The sequence below is a fragment of the Myotis davidii genome, unplaced genomic scaffold (assembly GCF_000327345.1).
Source record: "Myotis davidii unplaced genomic scaffold, ASM32734v1 scaffold499, whole genome shotgun sequence".
In the NCBI taxonomy this organism is placed as follows: domain Eukaryota; kingdom Metazoa; phylum Chordata; class Mammalia; order Chiroptera; family Vespertilionidae; genus Myotis; species Myotis davidii.
Window position 1 is genome coordinate 663,945 of NW_006290677.1, and position 23,825 is coordinate 687,769.

General features: G+C 40.8%; 1 protein-coding gene across 1 annotated transcript in view; it reads right to left on the bottom strand.

Annotated features, from left to right (window-relative positions):
• The window catches only part of DLG2 (discs large homolog 2), a 1,585,094-nt gene that overhangs the window by 135,606 nt on the left and 1,425,663 nt on the right, over positions 1 to 23,825 (bottom strand). Inside the window, exon 15 of the mRNA XM_006763751.2 lies at positions 18,133 to 18,247. Coding sequence (XP_006763814.1) covers positions 18,133 to 18,247 — 115 coding nt within the window. The remainder of the gene's footprint in view (positions 1 to 18,132; positions 18,248 to 23,825) is intronic.

Consider the following 23,825-nt stretch of genomic DNA (forward strand, 5'->3'; position numbering starts at 1 on the left):
CAGGTCTAGAAAGTGATGAAACCAAGACTACACCCTAGACCAGTGATGGCGAACCTTTTGAGCTCAGCGTGTCAGCATTTTGAAAAACCCTAACTTAACTCTGGTGCCGTGTCACATATAGAATTTTTTTGATATTTGCAACCATAGTAAAACAAAGACATATTTTTGATATTTATTTTATATACTTAAATGCCATTTAACAAAGAAAAATCAACCAAAAAAGTGAGTTCGCGTGTCACCTCTGACACGCGTGTCATAGGTTCGCCATCACTGCCTAGACATACAAGCCCCTCACCGTAGCACACCTCCTTTTATGAGCTCACAGTCTAAGGAGGATAAACTCACAGTTACCTAAACTTGGAGTTTCCTACAATGAGAGGAGGGGGAGTGGTTGGGACAGGAAAGGTCTTAGAAGACTTGGTCCATGAACTGGATTTTGAAAGGCCTTTGAGAACCTTTCAGACAAACTGAAAGAAGGAGACTGCATTGGAATCAAAGAAAGGGCCAGAGCAAAGGCAGGGAGAGATGAAAGAGCTGGTTTCTCCTTGAGGCTCAGTCCGGGCTCTGTAGGGGAAGTGGCAGACGGGGATGAGGTGGGCAGCCTGGATCAAGATAATCTCCTTTACCTCCTGGTGATCAGGAGCCATGGACAGGAGAAATAAAAGGATGAGCTCAAGAGTTAACATGCCTGGAAGTGAATCACACGTGAATCTTTTCCATTTCACTTGGAAACAGAACATCTCTCTCAGCAGGCAGGCTCACCTAATGTTTCCATGCCAACCGATTGCTGAGACCTGGGATAGGCTAAGCCCTAAGGAGAGGGGTGCAGATAAAAAGGAGAGGGAAAGGAAAAGCCAGAGTCAGACCAGGGGGTGGGCGGGAAGGGGGAGGGGCAGTGCACTACAGAGTGGGGAGGAGGGAGCAGCAAGAACCAGAAATTCGGGATTAGGTAAACCTAGTTGTACCTGAATTTATTGCAAGCTTGGTGTCAGAGAATTGGTCAGTGTGGGGAAAACCCACACATCTGGTATCAGAAGTAGAGTATTTAGTGAGTAATGTAAAGGAAAACAAAAGTTTTGTTCTTACAGCTCCCCAGGTGATTCTAAGGTGCAGCCAAAGACATTGAGGTCAAGCAAGAAGAGCAAACTAGGAAAACAATCCTGTGTTAGAGACTCTTTGTGGTCCTTCCCAGGAGAGAAAGCCGGTGTGAACTGGTTACAGTGGCAAAGAGCTTGGGGAACATGACATACCCTTGTGGGGGCTCCCTTACTTCAGAAATCCCTCTTAATTAAGACAAACCAGTCTAATTCAATGTAGGGGAGGTGTCTAATTTGGGGAAAAGGCCAGATTGATTAGGGGAGAGCCCAGCACAAGCCCACAGAAGGATTGGGAGAGAGATTGGGTCAGTTTGAAAGCTCAAGATAATATTATCAAAGCTTATATTTGCGAGTTCAATGGAAGGACCCCATTTCAACTGGCACACTAGTAACACATGGAATTCTTGCTTAAACTCTGATTTCTAGGGGATATTCATTACAAGGCAAGCATTGTTATATAGGGTCTATCAATCTTCAGAATACCTTATCCTGAAAAGTCCTGATTGCAGCATTTTTACAGGTGAAAGTTAGGGGAGAGGGAAGAGAAGAAAATAGGACATAAGTAATGGGGTCTATTATGTGGCAGATACTTTTCAAGGCAATTAACACTCTTGCTGGATTTAATACTTGTAACAACTCTTTAAAATGAATATTATTATTCCTATTATCCATTTTGCAGTGGTCGGCAAACTGTGGCTCGGCAAACTGCGGCTCGTAAGCCACATGTGACTCTTTGGCCCCTTGAGTGTGGCTCTTCCACAAAATACCGACTTCTGCGCATGGGCCACGAGGTTTCAATCGCACTGTACGTGCGCCCGCACATTGTATTTTGTGGAAGAGCCACATTGAAGGGGCCAAAGAGCCGCATGTGGCTCGAGAGCCGTGGTTTGCCGACCACGGCATTAAGGAATGTGATCCCAATTATAATCACTCTCTTCTTTCACCATAGGTTCATTCTGCCTATTTTTGAATGTAACACAGATGGAATCATACTGTGGTAGACAGAATAATGGGCCCCCAAAGATGTCATTGCCCTAATCCCTGAAATCTGTGAATATGTTACTTACACAGCAAAAGGGACTTTTAAATGTGGTTAAGATGAAAGATCTTGAAGTGAAGAGATTATCCTGGATTATCTGGGTGAGCCCAATGTAGTCACTACATTTTTAAAATCAGGAAACCTTTTTTGGGTAGATGAGAGAGATGCAAATGAGGAGTCAATTAGCAGCTCTTAGAATGTGGCAGCCTCTGGAAACCAGGACTGATGCTCAGCTGACAGCCAGCAAGAAAGCAGGGATTTAGTCCTACAACTGTAAGTAACTGAATTTTGCCAACAATCCAAATGAGCAAGAATTGGATTGCACCTCGAACTTCCAGAAAGGAATGCAGCCTGCTGATACATTGATTTTAGTCTGGTAAGACCCTTAATGGACTTCTAACCCACAGAACTGTAATATAATAAATTTGTGTGTTTTTGAACTTTTACTCAATATTATATTTGCAAGATTTTTGCCTGCTGTTGCATGCAGCAAGCTGTTCCTTTCTATTGATGTACTAGAGACCCGGTGCACAAAATTAGTGCATTGGGGGAGGGTGTGTCCCTCAGCCCAGCCTGTACCCTCTCCAATCTGGGACCCCTCGAGGGCTGTCCGACTGTTGACTGGGAGTTGGACATCCCTCTCACAATCCAGGACCGCTGGCTCCCAACCGCTCGCCTGCCTGCCTGCCTGATTGTTCCTAACTACTTCTTCCTGCCAGCCTGATCACCCCCTAACCACTCACCTGCCAGCCTAATTGACACCTAACTGCTCCCCTGCCAGCCTGGTTGCCCCCAATTGCCCTCCCCTGCTGGCCTGGTCACCCCTAAATGCCCTCCCCTGCAGGCCTGGTTCCCACCCCCTTCCCCCCCAACTGCCCTCACCTGCTGGCCCAATCACCCCTAGCTGTCCTTCCCTTCAGGCCTGGTCCCCCTCAACTGCCCTCTCCTGCTGGCCATCATGTAGCAGCTATCTTGTGTCCACGTGGTGGTGGCCATCTTTGATGCCCCCTAACTGCTCCCCTGCCAGCCTGCTTGATTGTCCCTAACTGCCCTCCCCCTGCGGGCCGGCCCCCCCCCACCTGCCCTCCCCTGCTGGCCTGATTGCCCACAACTGCCTTTTCCTGCTGGCCATCTACTGGTGGCCATCTTGTGCCCACATGGGGGCAGCCATTTTTTGCGAGGGCATGATGGTCAATTTGCCTATTACCTCTTTATTATATAGGATAATATTCCCTTATGTGAATAAACTACAATGTACCTATTTACCTATTCTATTAATAGACATTTGGTTATTTCCAGGTTTAGGCTATTACCATATAAACAATGCTACTATGAACATTCTTTCATTTATTTTTTTGCACATATATACATATTTCTATTGTGTATATACCTAGAAACAAACCATAGGGTTAAGATGGTCACCAATAGTAGATACTGACAGTCTTCCAATGTGGTCATATCAAGTTACCTCCCATGGGCAACATATGAGAGTCTCCACATGCTTGCCAATATTTGCAATGAATAGTCTTTTCAATTTTAGCCATTCTGGAGGGTAGGTAGAGACACTGGGATTTAAATTTGCATTTTCCTGATGACCAATGAGATGAGCATAATTTCATATGTGAACTGACCATTTACATATACTCTTTCATAAACTACCTGTTCAAGTGTTTCAATCATTCTTTAAAATTGTCTCCGTCTTTTCCTTAATAACTTGTGTCATTTACATATTCTGATTACACTTTTCCCCTAAGACCTCTGCATTTTAAGTCATTTTCTGTGTTCTGTTTATATTTTTATTCTATTTATGGTATCTTTTGATGAACAGAAGTTTTTATGTTACTGTAGTTTAATATACCAGAATTTTCTTTATGATTAGTGCATTTTGTGCTTATAATATCCTTTTACTATATTCCTGGATTCACTTTGTTGATATTTTATTTTGTATTTTTGATCTTATGAAAAGAGATTGAACTATACATTTCTTTTCTTACAGTGACCATTTGATGTTTTGGTATCAAGGTTAAAAAAGCTAAGAAGTGTTCTCTATATTCTAATTTCTGAGTTTGTGTAACTACTTCTTCGATGATGGGTGATTGACAAACATTATTCTACATAAAACCTTTTGAGTTGTATATAAATCATCCCCATTTTATAGAGGAGACTGAGGCCCAGATGGAGAGGAAATGAATCCAGGTATTTCTGACTCTAAACCCCTGGCTTTTTGCCTATTGCGTCATGCTGTGAACTCATGAATGAATGGCTCAGGGAGTTGGTATTCTAGAGGCGTTAGTGTTTCATTCTGTGGCAGTCCCTAATTACTTCCTGCAGAGAGAAAATGCACTGCCAAAGATGAACCCCCTCCCCCAAAACATACACCTTTACTTTTGGAACCCATTACATGTGACCTTTCAAATCTCCTCATTTTCCCATTCCTTACATATTGTCACATGTTGGAGCAGAGTCTGGATTCCGAATAATATAATTTTATTTTCATCTGCTTTTCTATCCAGCTAGTTTTAACTGAATCCTTGAGGGCATATCTGATCTACCTTTTCACTCCTGACAGCCTCCTGCATAGTATTTTGTAATTAATACTAAGAAAAACCGAAGCTCATATTCTTTCCACTACACCCTGTTTGCTGCAGGTTAGTCAGAAGGCCTTGTAATCTTTCCATCTTGTATGCAGCGGCCCACAGCAGGAAACCTCATGTCTCTTTGCTGAGAATGCTTGTTTGACCAAGGGTGTGACCCTATGGTTGAAATTTGAGCCATCATAACTCTATGTCACGGATCCACTCACTGACTATTTGTAAGGTCCTTTATTCTATCTTTAAGGTCCTTTATTATTGAAGGAGATGTATCATACATTAAATGACTATATTTTCTAGCACAAAACTCACAGAACTTTCTATAACAATTATAAGTACTGATAGGACTGAGGGAGCATGCATGAAGTGAGGCACATCCCCAAAAATGTGGTATTTCCAGAAAACCTAGACACTGAGTTAATAGCAGGGATTTGGCATCAGACAGAACTGAGATATATTTGTTTTCCTTTGCTGTGTGACTTTGGGCAACAACATAAGCTATCTAACTTAGGTTTCATTACCTGCAAAGTGGGGATAATATTTATACTCCTTGCAAATATGACAAAATTTGAATTCTCATCACCATCTACTTGTCCTTAGGATACCTGAATCCATTATGTAATCAAGGACTCATTTAGTGTGTTGTGAAGGTGGGCGTACTATGGGGGCATCCATTTAAGAGGGAAGGGGCAGGAACAGGGAATTTTAGGAACAGAGAGAAATGTCATCATCTCATAAAGAGCCAACAATGGAGTTCATTCAATGTGGGGAAATTCTTCACTAACCTGACTTTACAGCATCCAGAAGCACACAGACCCTTTCTTGATGACTACATAATTCAGAGCCCTTCTTTTAAAAATATGTACTTTTATTGATTTCAGAGAGGAAGGGAGAGGGAGAGAGATATAGAAACATCAATGATGAGAGGGAATCATTGATTGGCTGCCTCCAGCATGCACCCCACTGGGGATTAAGCCCGCAACTCCGCCATGTGCCTTGACCACTGATCAATACCAGCTGGGTCTCAGAGCCCTTCTTAATAGGAGGAGAGGGATGAATCAGTTCAGAAGAAGCCACTGGAATTGATTTAAGAGCTTTGTATAGAAATTAAGAACTGAAAAGTTACTTTATATGAGAATTTATATTGTTATGATAGAGGTCACTGGAAATTGCCAAATATCCTTTTCATTGTAAAGTTCTATTCATTTTACATCCCATTTTCTCATTATTCTACCCATGGAATCCAATTTTTAAAAAGTATAGGATCCTCCATTTGACAGGCCAAATCTGCATTTTTAAGAAAATTAAGGAGAACAAAAGCTCATGATGCAAGCAATCTGGTCTGAAGCAATACAGCATACACCGTGTTTTAAATAGAACTGTGATACTATAACATGATGTCTTTAAAAAAGTCTTTTTAAAATGAAGAAAGAGTGACATCAATGTAAAATAAATACAAATACAATTTAAAATAAAAGAAATGGTTTGATGGTAGAAAATTTCTTATTGCCTTTAATAAGCATTATCAAAAAGTAAGCATCAGCGTATCACGGAGGATGGGTCTGGGCTTCTTAGTTACTGAGAAAAACAGTATGAAAGATGAAGAAAGTACATCAGGAAAAATAAATGTAAAAGTTGGTTTTCTTTGTCAGGAAAGAAAAAAGATAAAAAATGCACCCCAAGCATTTTAGAATCATTTAGAACCAAGAGATTCTGGATTTAGAATTAAACCACTTAGTCATCACAATGTTTGCCTTATTCCTACTCCCCCACCCCAATTCCCCGCCCATCTATACGGTAGGATTATATAGATAGAAAAGCAATGAAGATTCCTCTAGTAAAGTTCTGACAATATACACTTTTTCCTGAAGCTCAGATTATACTCTTATTTTTCTTTTGCCATTAAAATGTCATTTCTTATAGAAAATGATGGCAATAATAAAGAGCAATCTATTAAAATATATATTATAATTTGTATGTGTATTTACTTTTAGAATTCTTACTTGGTGAAATGAAGTTGTCAATCCCATGTCAAGCCCTTCATTTTCTTTTATTCTAATGTTGGTGGTCAGGAAGAGCTACAAGTCTTGCAACCTCTGCATTTAGAAAATGACACATGGAAAGAACACTAACAGCTAACAGGTCCCTGTGATTGCCCAAGTCCTCTGAAACGCTAGGAAACATTTCTTTAAAATTTAGGCCTGAGGAGCAAGGGAAGGAGGCAGTGACCTGCAGAACAGGAAGATAAAAGTGTACTGCAGGTGCTAACAATGTGAAATAATGACACTATTTAGCTCTTGAAAGAGTGACTTCAGCAGAGAGAAGTACACAAAGTGGGCCATTGAAAGCTCAGAGCAAGTGGGAATGTAAAGTTTCTCAAGCACTTAACAGAACTGGAAGATAGTTTCTACATATCCTAAAAGCAGACATAGGTACAATTTATATAAAATACTCTTTTAAGTAGAAGACAAAATTTGGATCCTTGAAAATGATCCCAATACTGACGTTGTGTTTCTTACACTTATTGCACTACACGCTAAGAAAAACATACATGCTCTTAGTTTTGAGCAAAATGTCCTAAACCAGGTGTCAGCAGGAGTGGGTGTGGCTGCACAGGCTCACGGAGTCCCACACTTAGTATTGTGCTCGGCTCCCACTGTTTCGATATTCAAATATTGAACAAGGAGCTCCACATTTTCATTTTGCACTGAGCTCTGCAAGTTGTGTAGCTGGTTGTGGGTGTCAGGCCGCTATCTCCTCCCACATGTGCAGGGCTCTGTGTGTGACGGGCACTTCTATTGTGTTCTTTGATGTGGGACTCTTTGTATAAGGCTACTCAGGCCCCAGACTCTGTCTTGGCAGAGAATTTGTCCATACTGTTGTAATGGCCACAGCTCAGTGGGGACTCGCTTCAGTTCAATCACAAACCCACATGCTCTGGGCACCTTCAAACTAGAGAATAGGATCTACGGTGACTGTACGATATTCAGCTACCTATTCAACATTTAATAATGCATAGGTAGTTCTATGAAAATCATGTAGTATGTATCATGGTCATAAATGAAACACAAGGCAGACACTAGACAAAGATACATGTGAGCTGTGTGTTGATAGATCTTTAAAGAGTGCATAGAGGCAAGGGCTTGGTACTACTCTACACTTGGAGAAAAGAGTAGATAGTTTAGTACTCTGACCCTCAAATTCCTTATTTGAAAACTGTGAAAAAGCAATATCCACTTATAGACTTAGTGTATCAAATCAAACAAGATAAAATCAAATAAATGAAAGTCCTTTAAAAAGTCACATAACACTGCAGATAGGGGCATAGACAGAATGTTTCGGTTCTAGTCCCAATTTAGCCTCTTCTGGGTAAATTGCAAACCTGGCCTCCATTTCCTCTTCTTTACAATGGGAATGAAAATAGCACTTACCTCATAGTTTTAAAAATATATATATTTCTATTGATTTCAGAGGAGAGAGAGAGAGAGAGAGAGAGAGAGAGAGAGAGAGAGAGAGAGATCAATGATGAGAATCATTGATTGGCTGCCTCTTGCAAGCTCCACACTGGGGATTGAGCCCACAACCCAGGCATATGCCCTGACCAGGAATTGAACCGTGACCTCTTGGTTCATAGGTCAATGCTCAACCACTGAGCCACAGGCATAGGGTTTTTATGAGAATTAAATAAAATAATCCACATAAGGTGCTTAGCAAATTGCATAGAATATGATACAATTATCATTTGACCTTTATTACGATTTGACTATTAAGTATCTGAAAAGTACTTGTGAATGTTATTTTGCAGTTCTTCTGGATTTATAATAAAAAGGAAAACGGATTTGAAGTTTAACCTATAGTAATAAGTATGCCATTTGTTTGGCTGAATGAATTTTAAGAAATGTAGCCCGATGTGATTATCACTACTCAACAGGACAGCATACACATCTGATCAAGTAAAATTTGAACTAAAGTTAAATGCTCTCCAATCTAGTGACATCCATAATTCATTCACTTTATTGATTCAGCAGTTACCATATGCCTGACTGCAGATATAGACTGTAACCTGGCAAATCTCCATCAGAGAGGTACTCACCATCCAGCGGAAGGGACAGGTGAGTCAGCAGGCATGAAAAGGTCAGAGGAGAACAGCTTTGTGATGCAGAGGAACACAGAGAAGCATGTGCTCAACCTTCATGAGTCATTGATGGTTCTTCTAATACTTTATTCTATTTAATCATCATCTTCAACTGCCACTCAAAAAGTTCACTCAACAAATAGGTAAAGAATTCCTGTAATGTGTCAGGTACTGAGATTAATGGGAAAAATATCTTGAGTCTATTCCTTGCTCCTAACCTGATTTAGAGTGAAGGTTAACCTCAATTTTTCCATGCCCTCACCTTTCTCCTATTCTCTTCTTTGAGTATCCTGTCACCTATCTTTTACTGTTCTGGTCTTTTCTAACTAGAACTGTTTGGATTGTTCTAGAAAGTGGTAATTTGAGGCTAAAAGGCCAAGAATTCCCCCAGAGATGTGAGATTTCTGGAAATACGATTACTGTGGGATTAGGAGCAGAATCTAGGTTGGTAGAGTGAACCTTGAGTGCCTCAAGTGCAGAAAAGATGCCCTATTGATCCTTTAATCCTGAAAGGATTAAATCCCTAGAGTATAGTACAGTCTGAGGTAGATGGTTATGACTCTGGTTGAATGAATGAATGAATGAATGAATGAGGGCCCACGCTTAATAAAAATGACACATGGATTGAGATTTCAGGGTAGACTGTTAGAGGAAAAATGTGATGATCAATAAAAGGGTCATCTGTGCTACTTTTGTCCTTCTTCCTTTAGAAATCAAAAATTAGAAACCTTTTAAAAATCAGGGCCACCCTATCATTTCAGGGGGAAAAGAAAACTTCCCCAGATCCCCAGGGACTCCGCCTCCTTTCTATTTCTTGCTTAAAATTAGCTGCCTGAAGATAAGACTCTTTATTCCACAATTAAGATGCAATTAAAAGTGCAAATGCCTGAAGAGTGAACACAATGCTAATGAATCTCAAAGTATAACTGAGGAATCTAAATCTGTTCTGCCTCAAGGGAGGCACCAGCATGGGAGGCAGGCTCTGAGCACTCAAAGAGGTATGGGGACCTCCCCTTTACCTAGTAAGTCCCATCTGGTCGGCTCTTTGATAGACTTAGTTTAACCTAATCTTAACAATAAGCCTGAGAACTAGATATTATGTTCATTTTATAAATGAGAAGCTCAAGCATTAGCCATCAATAAGATTTGAAGTCCAGACCAGAAGCCAGGTCCCTACGGAGGACATCTCTATAAAGCACAAACCAAACCAAACAGGTCTATCAATATGAATTTAACCTGGGCCCCTAGAGCAGTGGTTCTCAACCTGTGGGTCGCGACCCCTTTGGGGGTCAAACGACCCTCTCATAGGGGTCGCCTAAGACCATCAGAAAACACATATATAATTACATATTGTTTTTGTGATGAATCACTATGCTTTAATTATGTTCAATTTGTAACAATGAAATTGGGGGTCATCACAACATGAGGAACTGTATTAAAGGGTCGCGGCATTAGGAAGGCTGAGAACCACTGCCCTAGAGGATTAGCTTTGTCTTCACCATACTGTATATAGTACAAGGAGCATGGGCTTCAGTGAGAAACATACCTGGGTAAAGAATATGGCTTGGCCACATTGCACCTTGTGTAGGTAATTTTTATTTTTATTTTTTTAAAGAATTAGCATTTTCTTTTTAAAAAATATATTTTATTGATTTTTTACAGAGAGGAAGGGAGAGGGATAGTTAGAAACATCGATGAGAGAGAAACATAGATCAGCTGCCTCCTGCATACCTCCTACTGGGGATGTGCCCGCAACCAAGGTACATGCCCTTGACCGGAATCGAAGCCGGGACCCTTGAGTCCGCAGGCTGACGCTCCATCCACTGAGCCAAACGGGTTAGGGCAATTTTTAAATATCTTTGGCTTTCTATAAGGTTCCTCCTCTGTAGAATGGGGATTATAATCACCTGTATCATACATAGCATTGCCTTCGGTTTAAATGACGGCAGGAGAGAAGCACTGGCATACAAGCTGTGGGTACCCAAACATCTCAATGCCGTCTCTAGGTCACTTCTGGTCTCTCAAGTCTCCACTTTCTGCCTCATCCTGTTAGACTGTTTCAGGTACTTGCTCACGTCTCTCAGTAAGATTTTAAGAGGGGTAAGACATCTAAATACAAGCAGTTTTTATTTCTTGTTCTGTGGCAATGCATGGTATTTCTGAATGAAAAAATGGTGATTTTGCTAAACAAGAATATATGAGTGAATGAATGAGAGGCACTAAAAAGGCCATTGCCAGCCAGCCCTCTGCCAAGTACTGGGCCATGGGTGCACAGAGCTGACTGCGCTGTGGCCTCTGGGAATAGCTGCTGAGAGCATCTTAGGTCCAAGGTTGAAGAGGAATAAGATAAAAATCTGACTTATGAGAAGTCCACAGATTTCATGGCTTTGTCTTAAATGCCCTTGAGAAACCCATAGCCAAGTGAAGTTGGAGGCAGCTTGGGACTGAAGTGAAGTCCCCTGACAGGCTCCATTCCACATTCCTACCATTCCCGGGTTACTGACCAGCAGTGCAGTGGGGGCAGGAAGTGGATTGGAAGGCTATACTACTGTTTAAAGGAAAAAAACAAAAACAAAAACAGAGTCTCTTTTAAGATGATGTATCTTTCCCCTCCCACCAAAATTAATCAGATGAGCATATTCTTCCTCTAGAATAAAAACCCATCAGGATGAAGAATCTAGGTTGAATTTATTTTCAAGATTTCCCTCAATGTAACTCCCAGCCTTATGTCCTTAGAATAAAAAAGACTAAGGGACTAAGGGTGTTGAGAAAAACACAGGATGAGCTCCCTATCCCAAGCCCTCTCTCTGAGAGCAGCCTGAAGGGCCATGTAGAGCCAGATGTGCCTTGCAGATCCCAGTAGCAGTAGGTAGTGCCTGTGTCCTCAGGACATGGCCAGACTCCCTGCACTTGGTGGCAGCCCAGCTAGTATTGAACCTCCACAGAATTAATTGCTCAAAGATCTTAACTTATATTCTATTTTTCCACATCTATATAGGAAAGAGAGTCTAGAAATTAATTCATTTAACAAGTATTTATTAAGAAGACATTGTTCCATCAATCACTATGGCATGAGACATTAAGGGTAAAACAAAATTGAGACATTAACTGAGGTTTGCAAGTCCAGTATTAAAACCTCAATAAAGACCAGAATGATAACTATTTTTTATAGATTAGCTTTAGATAACAGTGGTCTTCTGGGCAGATTTCACTGTAGGAACCCTTATAGGCATGGTGTAAATATTAAAATAGGAAAATAACTGCAAGGTATATAACACATGAACTATCAGGAAATGATAGAAAGATAACCTGCACACTATGTGAATTGCTTACAGATATGGACTACCAGAATGCTGACAGAAGGAGCTCTGTGTTTGTTTCTTAAATTTCTGTATCCTCAACACCTACCTCAGACGGATACTTTGTAGGTAAGGACATAGACCATGTTTGTTGAATGAAAGCATCATGTATTAATGAATCAATGTCTGAAAGTCTATGTTAAAAATGGGCAGGAGGGCCCTAACCGGTTTGGCTCAGTGGATAGAGCGTCGACCTGCGGACTGAAGAGTCTCAGGTTCGATTCCGGTCAAAGGCATGTACCTTGGTTGCAGGCACATCCCCAATAGGGGGTGTGCAGGAGGCAGCTGATCGATGTTTCTCTCTCATCGATGTTTCTAACTCTCTATCCCTCTCCCTTCCTCTCTGTAAAAAATAATCAATAAAATATATTTTAAAAAATAAATAAAAATGGGCAGGAGGCAGACCTAGGTGCATTGGTCTATTACAACCTTTGAAACAAAAACTGTATTAGGAAGCAGCAACTTTGAGTTACCAACTTAAACTTAGAACTGCTGTGAAAAAGAAAGACATCCTTCAATCCAGAGCAGGGGGCTTGGAGGGGGTGAAGAATGCAGAGGGAAGTGGGTAAAATCACGGGGTTAGGGACATTGATGACATCTATGAAGAGCTGGAAGGGCCAGTTATAAGCACAGTGACTCTTATCTATGTCTCCAGCTGAATACTTTTCAAATCCTTCCTCTGGTTAGACTTTAATGGGGGATGAGCTGACAAAGCTGGACATTCTGGAGCCATAGAATTCTGGCCCTTCCCTTCAGCCTTTATGGGGTCTAGAAGAACAAAAATGTAAAAGGTTGCCAGGAAGTCTGTCCTCCTTCCCTCGCTGAAGGAGATCAAAGCGACAAGGGTGTCTCACCCCACCACTGAGGAAACAGCACCTTATTCAGAATCAATTCTAGGACCTCTCTTTGCTATAGGGGAAAAGTTGCCTTTATAATAAATGATAAAGAGCACCAACATATATCCGTTGCTTCCCATGTGCCAGCTATTTAAATTCACCACTTTATTTAATGCTCACATCCCCTTGATGGTATCTTATTATTATTCTCATTTCACAGAAAAAGAAGCTAAGGCAGAGAGACCGACTTGCCCAAAATCACTGAGCTAGTAAGTGACAGAATCCAGGAAACGTGTTCTTAACACTGCTCTATGTTGCCTCACACAGAGGACCTGAATGTCTATGCTCACATCCAATCTAGCTCGGTGATTTTAAGGCAATTATTTAATGTCACTGAGTCTCAGTTTCTTTGTCTGTAAAATGGAAGAAATAGTCCCTGACTCTTCCAGTTGTTGGGAGAAGCAGATGGGAAAATATATGTAGAACACTAGCATAATGGTTGACCCATAGAAAATGCCCAACGAATGCGACCCTTCACTTCCACTTACTGATCTGTTCCAGGGATAGCTGGCTCTCAAATTGGCTAGAACACCAAGGGTCTGGGGACCCCAGAGATGCTACGTGTGCTGCAGTGAAGATGACCCGGTAGTTATGCCATCTGCCTGGAACACTCCTCCTTGTTCACTCATCTACACACTGTAGATAGTGATCCATTCCTGAGTTATTAAGTCAAGTTAATGAGATGTGACCTTCATTTGTTGTTTAAAAAGGAGGCAAATAGAATGGGAAATAACAAAGAACATGGTACATAAAAAGTATTAATAGTTTAATAAAAACATTTCTTTTAGCATTATGTGTATGGTACATGTATTTACTGGGTCATGATGATGAAGAATGTATTTCTTACTTTGAGTAAAAACACTTAAAGGTCTCTGGGTGAACTCATCTAAGATTGCAAAGAATCAATTCAGATATCCTTGCATTAATTAGGAAGCAATAAAAATTCCAGGCCTTTCTAGAGCTTGCTTTTCACATCACACTGCACTGTGACTGTCTTCCCCTCATCTGTCTCACTCACTAGAGGAGATTTTTTTTTTTCCGACAGGAAACACGACTTTAAATGCTGGGTCCTCAGTGTCCATTGTAAGTCCTGGCTCAGAATATATACTCAAAAAAGTGCTTGATGAATACATAAATAAATCATAGCAACTGCCTTTTAAAAGCAAATTCACAACAGAGGGGTTATTCACTTGAACTCTCCAAATCAATACCTTTTATTAAGACATGGACATGGGCCAAGTTTCACTTTTACAGTCTTTCCTGTGACCTTTTATTCCCCATTGGAAGACTTACCTGCTTTTCTTTCTTCCCCTCCCCATTCTCTTCCCTTGTCACAGGTTATTGAGCTCTCTCTTATCAGGAGAAAGAATCTTCCCTTAGCAATTTGCACTTTTATGTGATTTTAATCCCCTTATACCTGACAGTTCTTAGTAGCATTTAGATACAAAGGCCCATTCCTACCAGCAGCAGGAAAAGCCTTGTTCTGTTATAGGGATGCTTCTACCAGCTGGGAGGGAAGGAGGGGAGTGCATATGACAATAGGCTTGTGGAGGGCCTTGAAGTTCACACAACAAAAGCTGTATCCCTGTGGCTCCAGAGCCCACGTGCATCTATGTCTGAAGAATTGATGATGTACTTGTGGAGCATTTTGAAAAATATTTTATTCAAAATTTTTAACATTTTATTTACTTTCAAGGTTCTACAACTAGAGGTGTTTCACAATGCAGGAAATACACAGTATAAATAGCCCATGAAATTGAATGTTTCCAAGTCATTCGCATAGAACATGCACAGTCTTATCATTAGCAACAAGCAACTCCATGCGTACAGCGCTACCAACGCACTTCAAGCACCTTACACAGAAGATCAAGAGAAGGAAAATAGTTACAACTAGATTGGAAAACAGAGAGGGTTGGCTCAAGTTTAAAACCCTGCCTGGCTCAGATGTGGCAGTTCCCACCGCCCTCTCCCCTGCTCAACACTTTCAGCCAAACAAATTGCTGTCACCTGGGAGGATCATTTCTATAGAAGGAGGCCGGTTTCTGCATGATCCTGCGAAGATGCCTCCTCCTGGGCACAGCCAGGGCAGGTGTGTGTGTGTGTGTGTGTGTGTGTGTGTGTGTGTGAGAGAGAGAGAGCACTACAAGGGGGAAGATAATCTGTTCAGTCAGCTTAATTGTTTATAACTGAACGAAGAGGCTGCTTGCTTTCCGATTTAGGTTTTGCTTCATAGAAAAATATGAAAAACACTAAAGGAATCCCAAAGGCCCAGTGGCACAGTTTATCCTCTGCAAAAACCCCAAAGAGATTATGTTTGAATTTCTCTTCTCAGCTAACCTATTCCTAATCTAAGGGTCAGGTGCAGTGTTTACAGGAGCAGACTGGGAAGCACAGCAGAGATGCATTCAGTAGCTGACTCCACCCGCCTCAGCTGAGCCCCTGGGAAGCAGAGAGCCATGGGGAGAGGGGGGTGGAGATCTGACTCTGCCACCACATAGCTGTGGGGTCCTGGGCAAATCTCTTCCTTCCTGGGGCCTCAAGTTTCCTCTTCTGTAAATTAAGCATTAGACCTGGCGATAGCTAAGGTTCCTTCCAGCTCTAGAATTACATACAGCTAAACGGAATAAAGGATGTCATTAGAAGATCAAAGGGACATGCTCATTATCTGACAGTTATATAATCAGAGAAGCCCTGCTACTCATTTATTTTGAGAAAGCAACTAGTTGCTTTTATAAAATAAGCATAACCAACAGGCACTAGTCCTATGCAAGCACTCTAGAAAAAAAGCAAGCATCTCTTTAAAAATCCTATAGCCAAAAATGGTGTTTAAAAAACAAAACAAAACAAAACCCAAACAACAAAGGTACAAACTTACCCAATCATTTTTAGTAAGAATTCCCCATAGGCCTTCCTTGCTAATTCCTTTACTTTTATTGCCTGTTTTGGGGTGGTCAGGGGTGAGGGACTCTGTTGTTGTCACATCACATGAAAATAAGGCCAGGGGATGCTGTTTTTCCCTCTGATTTTCACTCTATGCATAGCCTGTATCTTTTCCAATTCTATGCCCCTAGGAATCATCTAGATGCTGCCGTCAGCCCTCTACAGACAAAATACGTATTAATAATCGAACACCGGAAACCAAATACCATTTCTGTATATTGTAGAGAAATCACGTGGAGAATCTCCCATGAAGTGTTCACTAGTTTTGAGCTTTATTTAAAAGCAGTTTCTCCTTTCAATGCAACCTCCAACTATTAGAATGTTAACAAGATAACATTACCTGAAGTCTTCAGATCTTTTGTATGTCACAGTTTTAATGACCACATTAGAGAATAAAGGGTTGATTCTGATTAACACTACTCTTTCAAATAAGTCTATGTAGTATCATAACAGGTCATTTAATTTTCCTAATCTACAACTTAATTAAAAGGACTAAACTACCATCAATATTTTCAGAAAATTTCTTCTAGTACATTCACATTTTGTGCATTCTATTTTTTAACAAGATACCCACACTACAGTAATTTTTCCTTCCAGATTTATTCTATATAATCGTTTCATTTCCATTAACTGATTTATCTCCAACCCATTAGCCTAACTGGCTTTTTAAAGTTGCTACCCAAGACCAAAACATTTCAAAATTTAAAAAATATTTGGTATCACAAAGACCAGCAATAAAACACAAGTGAGGAGAACAGAGATAGCCACTTTCCATCATATTTGTGATGTCACTAAAAGACACGTTCTAGGGTGGTTCTCAATAGTTCCTTCCACAGATTACACAGAAGCATATCAAATAATCTTCCAAAATGCAGTTGGACAAATATAGAACATTAATATTCTGACTTTAAAAAATTTAAAATCTCAGGGCTTCTGAGGTACTGGAACTGCCTGGATAAGAAGGGACTCTATGCTTGTCAGAGTGGCCAGCAACTCGAGGCCCTCGAGAACCTGCCGCCTTCCGGAGTCCTGCTCCCTCCTTGGCCCTGCTGTGCCTACCTAGTACACACAAGAGATAACTTTATAGCCAAAGTGGAGTCAACAGGAAAAAAATCAATTCAAACACATAATTTAGTGTCTGTAACACACACACTCCATGCCCGGAAAAGACAGTAAAATTTCAACTGAGGAGACTATGATCTTAGGTGGGAGTCAGACCAGATTCTGGGGCAGATTGGCAAGAGGAGAATACAGTGAGGAGGGACAGACATGGTTCTTCCATTGGAACCTGGATTCATTGGGGCCATGAATTAGGCACCACCTTCCCCTTTTGGCTGTTAATACATTTATTATTTTAAAAAATACAGTTAGCACTATTGAAGTATATTTTGAAAGGAATATAGGAGACTTGTGCTAAGAAGAAGCACATGTTATAGTTGAGTGAGGATGGATCTTACTCAAGAGTGAACTAAGAGAATGAAAAACTGGAAGGCATTTCAAGTTCCATCAATTTTTTTTTCTGGTAAATTAATGAGTTTTGTCAGGCAAGCAATAAGTGACTTATGTGGTCTAAGAAATGATTGGTAATAAGATGCCACAGAAGAAAGTCTTTCCACCAAAATTCGTTAGGGACAAACACATAACTCTATATACAAGACTGTCTGATGTCAAATCAATACACCAAAGTTAATGCAGTAGATACCACACAGGTCTGGAGATGATTCCAGAATGCTTACTTCCCATACTGAAGGTGAGCAAATGTCCAGAGTGTTGGTCCACATATTCAATTTATCAAAATTAAAAATGTTTTTTTCTCATTATTTTTACGGCAACCTATGCCAAGAACTTTACTCTGTATCATAACATAGTCAGAGAATAATGTGTTAGAAGAATAACTTGTTAATTTAACATAATAGCTTTTCAGAAATTTCTTCAAAAAATGGTTAAACTGAAGGCCTTACAATGGTGTATTGGTGAGCATGGGTTAATAAGAACACATGATCCATTGCCTTTGTCTCGCCAAGCCAGATTGCTCACAAGGTGCAGATCACAGTAAGAAATGCTAGGTTGCCTACCTGACATAGAGGGAGCGTTTCTGATTGGTTCGCAGGGACCCGGACCCGGAGCTCATGCTGTGGTTCATCATCTGCTCTCGTAGGTCATGGATTTTGGCCTCAAATCGAGCGTAATCTGGGAGTGGAAAAAAGGGTGTTAGATTTGGTTCTGTTCCTCCAGAGAGTTAGAAATGCTGCCCACCCGAGGCAGCCCTCTGCCCTGCTGTTGGTTCGTTTGCCAGGCAACAGGAAGGTGCACAATGAAGAACAGTGGACACTCAGCATTCACTTCTTTGTATTATTTACTTGCAGACATTCACAAGGGGGAAAGAACAAACCAGTTACTTCCCCCAAAATAGCTAGAAAATATATTGCCATCCAATCTGTGAGAAGTCCATGGAAGGAGGAGGGTGTGGTTACAGTGGGCAACACAAGGGATCCTGTGGTGATGGAAATGTCTGTCTTGACTGTGGTAGTGGACACAGGTACCTGCACATGTGATCAAATGACATAGAACTCACTGAAACACTACACACACATCAAACTAAAAAAATTGAAATAAGTTTGATGAATTATGTCACTATCAATGTTCTAGTTGTGATAATATGCTATAGTTTTACCAAAATGTTATCATTGGGGAAACTGAATAAAAGGTACATGGGATCTACCTGTATTATTTCTTACATCTGAATTACATGTGAATCTATAATTATCTCAAAATAAAAAGCTTAATTTAGGAGAGAAGGGGGGGCAGGAATCTATGGAACTACTAATGTTACCGAGTTTTCAGTGAGTCTCCAGTTACCTCAGCTGGATGGACCAGAGAATCAAGTATTTGTGATGATTCATTTTTGCTGTCTCTCCTCCCCCCACCCCCACTTTGCTAAAGGACTGTTAGAAGTTGATCACTTGGAGATATACCTCAATTTTACCCTATAACTTTAATATAAAGTCTACAAGTTCATCAATTCTAAGACACAATATATTTAAATCAGCTTCTCAGGACACTGGGATTAGAAATGGGGGTAGAGGACACTCTCATATTAAATATATTTTAGGAATATTCAAACTTAAAAAATATATGGATCTAAAAAATAAGAAAATATAGGTATTTTATATTACTTTTAATAGAAAAAATGTTTTTCCAGTATACATTCCACAATGCATTATCTGTATATTGTATTGTGTTTACCACCCCAAGTCAAGTCTCCTTAAACCTGTATAATTTTGTTAACCAATGTCGCCCAATAAGTTCAATTAAAAAATAAAGAAAAAGAAATAAAAGAATATTTTTGACAGATGTCAACCTAGTAAAAATAAAGAACAAAGGTTTTAAGACTTTTTAATACAATCAGCATACAAAAAAGAAATAGCTTTTGAAGTTTTGATATTCTTGATCAAAATTTGTTCTATCATGTCTTTGACACAATAGTGTCTTTAGGAAAATCCAGTCGCTGAAAGGCTCAATTTACCCTCAAGATAAATGTGAAATGTTAACTCAAATTATAAATGACTCATTTAATTACAAAGAAACTCATCTGAAAAATTTTAACAGAGGTTCGCAGTACATTTCAAAAACCAATTTGATTTTTAATTCAATTTATTCATAACTTGACATAAAAACAAAAATGACTAAATGTATATAATTAAGATGATCTACTTACAGTGTCTTTGAAATTCATTATAAATAAAAACTCCATGAAATTAAACTGAAACTCAATTTACTGAATACTTATTGATTGGTTATTGTGGAATGGAATTTCATAAAAGAAAATATTTGTCCTTGTTGTTCAATGCTAGCCAACAATGACGTCTGAATGTTAAGTATTTTTAAAGTTTAATACTATAAAGATAAAACCAAAATGATTGATGGAAAATTTTTAGTGCTCAAGTAAAGTCTGTTGTTATCTAGATTTATAAAGCTCCTTGTTTCAAACTTAGCTTTGAATAATTAAATTCTAAATGACTGAAAAAGCAGAACACTTGTTGAAACTAAACTCTATGGACCATAATTTAAAACATTTACCTCGTCCCATTTTATCAGAGAGAGAAAACATTTGTAACCATTAATACAATGGTATATACGGATTTAAATCATTTTGTGCAAGCCATATTTTCTTGCTATCGAAGAGAGTCATTATTGCTGGCCAGATGGCAGAGGCTGTGCTCAGGGCTGCGTGGGCATTATTTCATCTTATTTAAGTTACAAAACAAAGTCCATGGATGTTGTAAAATTTGAACCATATAGAAAAGCAAAGAATAAAAATTGAGAGGTTCTCTTGTCTCGTCTCCCTTTCTCTACCTTCTCTTCTCTCTCACTGCTGTCCTTCCATGCTGCTTATCTGAGAGGTACATATGCATGTATGCACATACATGAGATCCTACCTTGAATCTTTCCCCTTTGCAGCGTGTTAATTCCTGTTTCAGAGATTTGTGTTAGTAAACAGTACTTATTTTTAAAATATTTTTATTGATTTCAGAGCTGAAGCGTGGGGGAGAGAAAGGAGCATCAGTGATGAGAGTGAATCATTGATTGACTGCCTCCTGCATGCCACACATTGGGATGGAGCCCCCAGCTGGGCATGTGCCCTGAGTGGAATCGAACCATGACCTCCTGATTTATAGACAGACGCTCAACCACTGAGCCACACTGGCTGGGCACCATGTTTCTTAATATCTTTAATCAATCTCCATAGTCTGTAATTTATTTAACAATTCTCAAATAGGTAGATATTTTTGCTGTTGTATGGGCACATATTTATGGTAGGTTAGTAGAGAACCATAGTGCAAGCAACGGCCAGGGCTTTTGCACAACACCAAACAGCCCCCATTAGCATTTCTCAGAGAAGCTAATCTGGCCCAGGACACAGAGTGGAACTCTTAGCTTCCAAGATCCACACTGCCACTTAATAAATACCACCTACTGCCCCCTCCCCGAACCACTAAATCTTCCATCTGTTCCCAGGCCTCCCTCCTTTGCAACTTTGATGACCTCACTACCATGCTAAAACCCTGAAATGCCACCTCCAACTGTCCCCCCTTAAGCATCTAAATCAGTCATCTGTGCAGGTGCCCATCGTCCCCACTGGACTGAGCTGAGGGCAGAAGCCATGTCTCACTTTCCTTGGAATTCTCTTTCTAACATCGTGTCGGGTATGCAGGCAGCATTCATAATAGGTGCTCGATAAACATTTTCTGAATGAATAGATACATTATGAACGAGGAAGCCAGCAGAACCATTAAATGAATTCCTTTATAAAATGCCTGCAGGTACTGAGATTGCCTTTTTTTTTTCCTGACACGAGACAGTTTATTGTGAAAAGCCATAGTGTAGGAGGGGAAGGCTGGGATGGACAGGACCAGGGTCCATGTGGGGGGGATTCAGCTGGACATCAGGCATTCCTCCATGCAGGTTTAGCGCAAACACCTTCATGGTTAAAACCCCCACAGGGCAGCGCTATGACTGCCAAGCTATGACCCCAGCTATGACTGGGGTAGGGAGGTGGGGTGCCCGCACTGCTGAGCCCCTTGGTCAGCAGGGTTTCCACGTCAATGGTCGGAAAGTAGCGGCTGTACCTGCGCACAGGACCACCAGGAACTTCTGGAAGTTCCAGGCGACATCATAAGGGCCTACCTGAGACTAGGTGATGAACTTGGGTCCTTTAGGAGCGCAGTGGGTGTGGGCAGAGCATCCCGCAGGAAGACGAAGGGAGGGTGAGCCTGCGCGCTGTCCTTCTTCACCCTGCACTTCTCCAAGAGTGTGAGGGTGGGCTTGAACCCGCCACCAGGTCTGAGGCATCGCTCGTTCTTGGCGTTCTCCTGATGCCCGAACTAGTTACACCTGAAGCCAACCCAGCCCGAGCCCCAGGCGCTCTGCAGCCCATCCACCTGGGTGCCGTCCTGATCACTGTGCTCAGAGCGAGGCCGAGGCCAGGTTCTCAATGAGCAGCACCTGGCCCCGCAGGCAGCCCGGCATCAAGGGCTCCCACCGCCAGCTGAGCTGCGCACCGGGCGTGGGTATCAGAGGAGAAGGGAGAGCTGGGAACTGAAATTGCCTATTTTGAATATTAAGATTTTTTTAAATGAGGAAAGACAACATGCTCCTCCTTTTTTCAAGGGTAGTTGTTCTAATTCCAAGGCTTTCTTCCTGTCGCATCGCTGCCACTCCCGAATCCTGTTGTTATTTTTTCTGTTTTCTGGGCAGTTTCTGCCTCTCCCCATCTCAGCTGTGTCACACACTGGAAGCATTTCTCTGATACTTACTCTACCTACGATCAGCACTTTGCAAGGCACTTCTAGCTGCCACATTTTATATATCACACCAGAATACTTGCTTCAATAATAACTGTGGTCTCCTTAACGTACGGCTCTTTAGAACTCCAAATTTTCTTCTGCCAGGCTTTTGAAACGTTGGTTCTACCTCATACTGGACAGTGTTTACATTCCCCACTAGGGAGTGGGAAGTATTTGTTGTACTGTATCATACTGCACTTGTGTTCATTGGAATATATTCTACTCTCAACTTTTCCACTTTGAAAATCCTGTTTATCACAAATCCTGTGTGCAAAAGTGCTTACCACTCTCTTTTGGCCCTTTTTGAAAAATAAAACTTAAAAAGAATTAATTTCATCCGAGCAAAAACCGTAAGATCTGGGTTTACAAATATAAATGTCGTGTGTTTGTGTGCATGTATATGTGTGCGTGCGTGTGTAAGACAGTAAGAGACAGAAACAGAGAGAGGGGCTGTCTCTAGCTTCTCAGAGATAAAATCAAGATGATAGAAATGCTCTAGAGATAAACAAGAAAGCAGGTATGTAAACTGTGTAATATATCTTCTTTATATTTTACAATAGTATTGAAAATATTTTTAAATAAGTTAAAACAAAATCTAACATTACCGTGTCCATTTAGTCTTAATCCCCTCTCCTTTCCCCATGAGCTCCTCCCTTTTATTTTTATGTTCATCCTCACCTGAGGATATTTTTCCATTGATTTTTAGAGACAGTGGAAGGGAAGGGGAGAGACAGAGAGAGACACACATACATCCATTGGTTGCCTCCTGCACGTGTCCTGACCAGGGCCGGGGTTGGAGCCTGCAACCGAGGTACATATCCTTGACCGGAATCGACCCTGGGACCCTTCAGTCTGTCGGCTGGTGCTCTATATATGGAGACAAACTGGCTAGGCTGTTCTTCCTGTTTAAACACTTTGCAACCAAATTGCTACCACTCAGGAGAACATTCAGGTGAGATTTTAAAGTGCTCTGATCTGTATATCCTCTAAAGGGGAATTGACGTTTACTGAGCACATGTAATGAGCTAGTAGCTATGCTACATACTTTAATTTATGTTATTTCTCCCAACAAAGCTCTGAAGTAGGTGTGTTATTTTGGAGATGAGGAAACAGGTGTAGAGATGTTAATGAACTTCACGAAAGTCACAGAGCTTCTAGGTAATAGAGCTCATCAGACACGAAACTGGTATTCAACCCTGGATTTCTATGAGGCTAATTTGTTTCCACTCCATCATCACACTAGTATAACACCATAACTCTCCTCAGTTCTCTACCGCTCCCTCTTGCCGTCTTTGCTCTCCTTGCCTCTCATCTACTGTATTAATTCTGTGCATGCTGGTCTGTCATGCACATAAACTCCTTAAAGAGTGAGGATGTCTCATCTCTGTTCCCGACCTCTCAGTCTATCATTCCTCCTTCCC